This window comes from Larimichthys crocea, chromosome X (assembly GCF_000972845.2).
Source record: "Larimichthys crocea isolate SSNF chromosome X, L_crocea_2.0, whole genome shotgun sequence".
NCBI lineage: Eukaryota > Metazoa > Chordata > Actinopteri > Sciaenidae > Larimichthys > Larimichthys crocea.
In genome coordinates, this window is record NC_040020.1 from 11,368,874 (window position 1) to 11,378,184 (window position 9,311).

Here is a 9,311-nt window from a genome sequence, read left to right on the forward strand (position 1 = left end):
TCTGCCAAAATTTTGAAAAGGTATCTAGAAAGATGAGGCAGCTCAAATGAACAATAGAAACATCTTCAGCTGATAAATTAGATTACTTGTTTTTGAATCTTTGACTTGTGACTTATGTGTTTTGTTTGTTTTCTGGGTATGTCTGTGGCACTAATCATGACTTAAAACCACAGTCACAGACTTTTTTCTTTGTCTACTCTCTACTTTTTTCCAATTCTTAGCCTCATTGGTCTTAATTTATCTTTTTCCAATCCAGACATGACAATGGATGAGGTGAGAGAGTTTGAGCGCACTATCCAGGAGGCCACCAACCAGAAGATCGGGATATTTCCTCCATCGATCTCCATCAGCGAGACACCCCTGTCCTCCTGTGCCCTCACCGGCCCTGCCAGCGCCCCTTCCACCCCCATGTGCACTGATGCGCCTGAGTCCCTCTCTGTCCCCAAGGACCGACCCCGCAAAAAGTCTGCTCCAGAAACCCTGACCCTTCCCGACCCTGTTCCAAGTGGCGTCCCCCAGGGCTCTAATATGAGCCCACTACCTGTTTCAAACCACCTCCAATCATCCACACCGCCTTCTTCCCACTCTGATATTGCTGAGATGGATGAGCAGTAGAGGGACCTTGGGATGTCTTCCCCCTACGCCTTGCTTTCCTTAATTTTCTGACCCCATTGTCTTAGTAGCCCAGTGAGACTAGCCTAACCTCCAAACACCAGTGCCCAGACTTTCAAGTTCTCTAGCCATATACCATAATTTGCCATAATCTTGGACACACAACAATCAATCTAGAAGTCTTCATCACTGTCACTAATACCATCCAGGCAGCTGTAGGTTCAGCAACCCTGACATAGATGACTTCCTCTTCCTATGAGTCCAGCCAGACACGTCTCATCTATTATAACAACCACCTGTGATGTGTAATCAAAACAAAGAGCATCCGTAATTATTTTTTGTTGAGCGGCAGTTTCCTATGTTATATGAATAAATTAATCTTAGTGTCTCCTTAGTCATGTTTCTTCAATCAGACAAGCTGATTGCTTTCAAGCTATTAAACTATGAAGTAGTTGCCTTAGCACCACAGAGCCAGTGGTGTTTATTAGTTTTGACAATGTACGTAAACAAATGACTGAAGAATATTGTCATTTTTCAGCCTGTAAAATGGTCATATGTATTAAATTAGAAATTAAATCAGTGATACAAACTAGAGTAGCACATTAGACCTAGTATGTTAGTGTAACACACCAGAAAGATAGCCAAGTACATAATAAAACCGCTTAGCGACTGTTTCCTGAGCCATCCCAACTGGCATGCGGATCAGTTTGCACTCATCCTTTCCATCCTGAACTCCAATTATTATTATAACAGATGCAAGATCAGTACAATCACAGAGCGTTTACACCTCAGGTCTCCCCCGACTACCTGGCTCACACTCCAAAGGCAGGGATATTATTATACCTTTCTCTCCCTGCTTATTGCCAAACAGCCACATTTTATACCTCTGCAGATATTACAATACAGCAACTATTGTATGTACTATACCAGTCTACTTAACCCTTGGAATGTTTACACATCAGAAACCATGGAGGATTTGCATATTAGCGGTAATGTTGTAGATTAAGCTGTTGTTGTATCTGCACTTGCAGTTTTAGCATGACCGTTAATGACTCTAAAACTGAATTTGTTGATGTTTAATAATGCATATATCTTACTCAAGTTGACTGAGAGGTCAGTACAACAACAAAAGAAGCTAAGTAAAATGTTGCCTGAAACTAATGCTGGACATCTCATGTGACATAAATGTGATTCAGTTTTATCAAATCAGTAAAATCACTCCAATGTCGTGTAGGATCAAGGCCATTTTTGGGGAATTTTCAAGCACTGACTGATCTTTGTGCATGGTGGAGGTAAAGGAGAAGGGCACGTGCATCAAGCTGACTTGAGTATGTGCTTCGTTAGCTGCATAGCATTTGCAAAAGTGCTGACACCATTGCTTTTCCAGTGCTGGTTGGTAATACTTCGCCAGTGCTCTGGTGGGCACGAAAAATGATTTTGAAATGGGAACATACTTTGCAGTGACCCGTTATTTCTGCTGGGCTTATACTGCAAGCTACCATCTAAAATCCTAAAGGGGAAACAAGTACATGAGGACAGCAAGTTATTCTTTGAACCCCCTTTTTCAAATGATATTATTAAAGGAGGGTTTTATATGCTGCATGGAATGTTCACAACATATATACATATTATATGTAGTATATATGTATATCATGTAAATGAATGGATTGGCACAGTATATTTGGTGATGCACTTGTATGAAAAAAGTGAATGCCAACTTTGGAAGCTCTGTGCTAATTTTGTATAATAGAAGGAGCAGATTTTGAGTGAAACGTAAGCATGCCCAGAGAATATAGGCCTACAAACTCTTTCAACTCAGTGCCTCTGCATGCAACTATTGTATCATCGCCTACGTGTGTAAACTAAAATCTCTTATATTTCATCTATAGAAACACAAAATTTCATTAAATTTCTTTGCCTGTTTTCTATCTCAAATGTTGCATTTAACCAAGTATAAAAACGGGCTACAGCCCCATAATACAGTAGCTGATCTACAACATAATCAGATTAAATCGATCATATCAAGCTACATCATCAGTCTCTCAAGTAACAGGGCTAAATTGTTATTATATTTTAGAAAATTAGTACATTTTTGTTCCCCTACTCATACCAATTACTTCGAACTTTACAGCGTAAATGCATTTTGCACTTTCCAGTCTTTGACACCTTATTTGACAATGAAGAAATGTGTTAAATTACAGTCTTGTTGGGTTTGTTGGACCAAAGTCCTATTATACAGCATAGTGACTTCCAAGAGAGAAGGTCAAGGAGAGAGTCCTCAGTGGTCTTGCCATAAAATACTGTTAATATTATGTACAGTTTCTCACTTGCTTTTGTTAAAAAAAACAAACAACTGTAGCTATTTATCTGTAACTGTAGCTTTTGTCTTTTGCCTTTTGAGGATAAAAATGTTATATACCAGTTTTTGGCCCTCTGTATTGATCTATTATGTATAGGTTATACATACTTACAGCTCTGGTATTGACCATCTCTCTTGTCAGGAACACAGAGATCCAGGGATATGTTTGATCTGCCATGGGCTATTAAAAATGATGCAAAATATCCACTTATGTAACATGAAGCTCTGCTCTGTTTAAAAGAGTAACATATTAGGTATTGTAAATACTGTTGTTAATGACTAATATAGTAGGTTTCTTACATTGATTACTGATGTGACATGAATGTGTTCAATAATTTGAAATAGACAAAGAAGGACATTATCTAGTGTTTGTGTTGTAAAGATGGCATCTTCACAGACATGAATTAAAGGTTTGTTTTAATCTAGGAGTTAAATGTGTCTGTATCTATGATGTAATTGTCATCTATTGAGGGCGACAGAGTATCAAGATTCCTCATTGTAGTGGTGCACTTTTGACTCTCCAGATGCTTTTGGTGACCCTGCAGGGCAAAATTTGTACAAGTTGTAAAACAAAATGAAGCATTTCTTTTTAGTGGGGTGGCTGCTTTGACGTTTACTTGCCATATTAATTGAGAGGTGATTGGCTTTTCTGTTTCTTTTCTTTGTAGTAAACCTGCTGTACTTTGATTTTGTGGTTGCTGTATTGTTTGAAGGAAAATCTAAATCAGTTTATCATTATTTCTTTTGGATAGAAGGACCAAGCTTCTCACTCCTCCTCCCCTCCTAATAATGCAGTTTGCATTCGGCCAGGCTGTTGTGCTGTCTCCTGATAACTGGGACCTGTCTCACCGACCAGGATCACTGAGTTAGCTGTAGGAATGAAACTGCTCTGTGTACTACACTTAGTGTTGGAGATCAGGTGTGGTTCTGGCTTAACCGGCTTTCTGCATTAATCCTACTGTGTGAAACAGGGCCCAGAAGTGCCATTGTTGTTCGGCTGCTGGAAGTCGCTCTTAGTTCTTCCACTTTAACTATTGTATTTGTTATATTTTTACTGCTCTTTGAAGTTCATTTGGTTCTTTGTTGTAATTGTTTTACTTTTTCTGAAATAGACAAATAAACTTTACTAGCTATTGCAGTGGTGTTATTATTCTTTCTGTTCACCATGCATGTTCAAAATCACAGCCTCTAGTGATGAATTTATAGTTGAAAAAATACTAAGATCTTTTACTGAGGTAAAAAGTAGTCATTTTACACACAAAAAAATATCTAATTCATAGTAAAAGTAGATTTATAAACTGCAACATGAACTAGTAACAACAAAAGTAAAAATGTACACCGGAATGATTTAGTAGACTAAACATGTTCTTCTACTTATAAAAAATAAAATGTCCCCATGAATCCAGTAACATTCAAGCATTTCTTAAATCCACAATCTAGTAACCATTCAGGTACTTCTACATGAGCTTACTACCTACAACAAGAAATGAATGTAGAATTACATCGTCTGCATGTAAAATCAAATATTCTATTTTAGGCACTTGTGAATGTAATCAGAATTCAATTCAAACACACTATATAAAAAAGAAAAAAGAAACCTGTAAAGATTCTCAGAGGGCACTGGATTAATGCTGCACCATTTTCTAATTTTCATGTCCATTTATCTCTTCTACTCCTAAAGGAGAGAAGCGTAACACTGACCCAGAGTCAAACTGTGCCCTCCAGTGGATGTTTTCTCAACTGCAGCTGTAGTTGATGCGGTGGCAGTGGTAGATCATCTAGTCTGTGCCACATGTTTTTCCCACATTTCCTACTCTCTCAACCAGCTCTACATACAAAAAACATATTGGTAGTTAAAGGTTTTTAAAACATCTCATCTGCTCACCCTGAATTCCTCAAACTACTGACCTGTGGCCTTAACAGAGTAGGGATTATTAAGAACACTAATTTCTCAGATTTTCTAATGTTTGATTTTCAGTTAGAATTTATACCAGGCACAGATGGTTAGTAAAATATTTCTGTGCACTTGGGTAATAATGTCATTGTTCTGGACAGTAATTTAAATAGATTATTGCTAAACTATAGGCGTTTGGTGGAAGTGTACATGTTTACATAAGCCCACTTACAGTATGTTTAGAATTACTTTACTGTTTCTTTGTGGGATCTCTGTGGGGGTTGTGATGGTGCTTGTTAAGTGGAAATGTTCGGCTGGAGTGTTACTGAAGACAAAGATCGGAGAGGAGGGTGGAGCTGATGTCTGCACAATGTTTCCGTCATATACAGGAAAGGAAAAACTGTTATTCATTTGATGTATAAGACTAAAAACCCAGTGGGCGATAATTCTATTATTGTTTATGGAATCGTGATGATGATCTTTGTTTTACAGAACTCTGAACACCAAATTAATGATTCCAAGAAAATGAATAAACACTAATAAGATAAGTTGTCAAAGATAAAACACACACACACATTCAAATGTCGTAAAACTCTGATGATGGTATGAAATACATGACATCACCTTTTTCTTATAAAGCCTCACCCACATCAAACGTGAGTCACAGACACAAAAAGAACATTACACATCCATAGATGACCACTTATGACAAGTTGATTGAGAAAATAGATTTTCATGTCCTTTAGAAGTAGACAAGAGAGATTGAGAGAAACTACTGAAGGTACACAAGAAAAAGGAAATCCCCTTAGGTTTCGGTTTAGGCTTAGGTTTCTGTAGGGACATTGTCAAAAATTCACATTTCTGTTTATTGCTCACCACCATGAAAAAAAAAATCATACATCATACTTTAAATTGAATATGTAATAGAACAGTTCCACAAAATTGCCACCAAAATATACAGTTTACTGCCAAATCTCACACACTGTACCTTTGAAAGATCAGTGGGTAGGTAAGGTAAGATTGATGCTCTCAAAATTAAAAATAACAAATATATAAGAATAAATCCCTGTCATAAGATTTGTTCTTGGTTTTACAAAGTTATCCAGAAAACTTTGGCTCCTGGTGGGGAAGCTGTTTGGAGGCATTTTATCCAAAACAAATATTGTGACACCAGCAATGTATTCAATATTTAATACATTTCAATGAACTCTTACACTGTATAAAGGATGTACAATATAGAAACGTATATCACGTGGTTGAACTCAAACCTTACATATACAGTAATTGTTATAAAAATTAGGATTATACTGGGGTGCAGATGTTTTAACTCATATAGTGTGTGTGTGTGTGTGTGTGTGTGTGTGTGTGTGTGTGTCTCCTGTTTTTTGCATGTCTTGTCCACTTCCCTTATTTGGCCTGTATTTCACTGAGGCTGGCAGGGAGAGATAATTATAAAACTAGTACAAGGACAAGAGAGACAGGTTAGGGAAGTATCATTTGGATATGAAACATAAGGCAAGGCAAGGCAAGTTCGTACACAAGGCAATTCATAGTGCTTTACAGAGGCAAGGAAAAACAAACAAACAAAAAAAATAATCTCATTACTGAACTTAAAAGCAAAAAAGGACGTTATGATATTAACTGTGGAGGTGTCCAAGACAGCCCATTAAAAAATAAAAATGTATAAGAACCAACTGTTGGAGCTCCTCAGGGAGCCTTTTCTCTGTAACCCTTTGTGTGTTAAACGCTCCTTGTTGTACAAGAATAATAAATTCAACTTAAACTTTGATACTTTGAATCCAGTCCTCCTTGTTCAAAGGTTGCTGAGTCAATCATATCACACACACACCACTTTATTGATGCGCGCACTAAATCAATTTACTGCGCGTCATCTCCATCACGCACGCACGTGCATCCGTCATTGTCATGGAGACAGACCGTGGTGACGTAAGGGCACGCAGAATTAAGGAATTATTCACTTTCGTTTGGACGCGAGAAGTTGTTGACCTGTGTGAACACCTGTCCGTGAGAAAGTTGAACCCAACCTGAAAACTCATCCTACACGAGAGGAAAGCTCCGTGAAATACCAAAAGACCAACCTGCTGTGACATGTCACGTAAGACAACTTTGAAACTTTCCCCAAACTTATTTAATCATTGTTTAGTACAGAATGTATATTTAATTCATGTAAACTGGCCTGTTGGGAAAACACAGTTTTTGTTTACAGTCGATGTCTTTCTCGGTTTAAAATGTTTATTAGATGATAAGAAATTGGACTGAATGTTGAATGCTGAAATGTGTTGATAGATATTTTTAGTTTTTTCTCGGTGTAAAATCATTTCTAGATGGTAAATATTGGCTGGATGTTTCCGGACAGGCGCAAAATGTTTTAATAATTGTGTAGTGATGAAAAAATATCTTCAGTTTTAGTTGAAGGCATTACTTTTTTTGCAAATGTATCGACCAAAATTTGGGAAAAAATATTATATTTTTCGAATAATGACAAAAAGTATATGTATTTTTCTGGTGCACCATGGAGACCATTGAACGTTCTGGACGTCGAAACGTGCAAATGTAAACAAACCGGGGCCCGTTGCCAGAGTAACCTGTTTACATTTGATTTGAAGTTTGTTGTGATGAATGGAGTTTGATTTAAAACACATCAATATCAATTTAATTTAATTTAATTTAATTTAATTTAATTTAATTTAATTTAATAATTTAACTTTTCAAGTTCAAAGTTGATCACCTGTCAACTAATTATCAGATATGCTCAAAATGCACCAGACAGAAGATGAAGTGACAAAGTGTCTGAAAGTCTTTAGATCCACAACCAAAACGGTCGTGTACTTTCATCCTGATGTATATTAATAATTTACCACGAGGGGCGGATTGTTTTGAGCTTATTTCGGAGGATTAACGCTGTTAATTGCGCGTAATTTCATCAAAGTATCCACCGTTTGCCGTGCGTAATGGCGCACCAAGGTCTATGCACATCACTCTGACGACCGTGGCAGAGAGGAGGATGCTGTCCAAGCTTCATTCCGTATTGGACAATGTCTCTCACCCTCTCTATGACACACTGGCTCTGCAGAGGAGCTCCTTCAGCAGCAGACTCCTCTCTCTGAAATGCACCACAGAGCGACACAGGAAGTCATTCATCTCTATAATGCCTCCCTTAGCTGACACACATACATGGACATTTACTTTTGCATTTTATTGCAATATTTATTAAACATATTTATGTATTTATATATTTATATTTTATTCGTAATTGATGATTACTTGTTCTACTTATACTGGAGTATTGTAACTAAAATAATTTCCTCCTGGGATTATTAAAGTATTTCTGATTCTGATATCATATTTGTTCCTACATTGTTGTTCCTATTGTAGCAAAAAGAGTTCACAATAATAGGATGATATTTATAGAAACATAACTTATTGCAGACTTTATGGAAATGACACACAGAGATGAAAAACAATGTAACTACTAAATCTGAATGAATACAGCTTCAATTCTTTAGCTCTTTGGTGCCTTATTAATGCCACACACTGCTTATTAGAGGGAAGATACACAGTTTAACATGTTGTGCCGACAGTTATTGCCCACAGAAAATGTCCAAATATCTGCACGTGTCACATTTATTGTTGTTTTCTCTTAAAGTGTTTGCAATGCATCTGCTGCAGCGTATCAGAATCTCACTTTTGTTCTCCTTCTCTTCTTCCTCAGGTGGCCCATTTCGCCCTCAGAATCCAGATTCTGAGATGCCTCCTGATGACCCAAAAAAGTATTCCTGCAGATCCAACATTTCTGAGAAAACCAGCAAAAATCAGGGGATTAAGAAGATGATCACATTTTTGATCACAGAAATCAGATTATGAGAACTTCAAAAATCTGTGAACATCTGTGATCATTGTAAAGAAATCAATGCAGGGTGACCAGGAATTAAAACAAAAATGACTTTACCTATATATGATTTAGGACACATTTTAAAGGCTTTTTCTGCTACAATATTTGTTTCTTAAATTACAGTTTATTGTAACAGAACTATTTCATACAGTAAATAGTGATTATTTGTGATGATGCTTCCTCCACTCATAAAATAAAACTAAAGATCTATCGCCATGCTGGAAGCTACGATGAATGATTTTCTCTGATACCACTGGGCTAAAAAATAAGCAATATAAATATAATATAAAAATAGTTTTGCCCTGCGACTGGCATCAGAGGTACAGTCATGGTACAAAAGTCTAAAAGGTTCTCCTCTGTAGATGCTCGCCAGTCTAAAATGTCAAATATAGATTAAAATCTGTGCAACATTTTAACGTTGTAGGCAGTGGCAGCTGGTGGGGCTGTGCCATATTCAGTCAGTTCAAGAATCATCCCACCTGGTAAAATAAATCAAATCAGTTTTATTTGTATAGCCCAAAGTCACAAAGTAC

At 37.1% G+C, this 9,311-nt stretch overlaps 1 protein-coding gene across 2 annotated transcripts in view; it reads left to right on the top strand.

Annotated features, from left to right (window-relative positions):
• Window positions 1–4,109, top strand: part of LOC104927111 (phosphatidylinositol transfer protein cytoplasmic 1) — a 67,889-nt gene extending 63,780 nt beyond the window's left edge. The window contains exon 9 of one of the 2 annotated variants that reach the window (XM_010741120.3): window positions 257–4,109. In XM_010741120.3, the coding sequence (XP_010739422.2) occupies window positions 257–615 (359 nt within the window). In that variant the 3' untranslated portion in view covers window positions 616–4,109. The remainder of the gene's footprint in view (window positions 1–256) is intronic. The other variant, XM_010741121.3, reaches the window with a different exon arrangement.
• The last annotated feature ends 5,202 nt before the right edge of the window (window positions 4,110–9,311 follow it).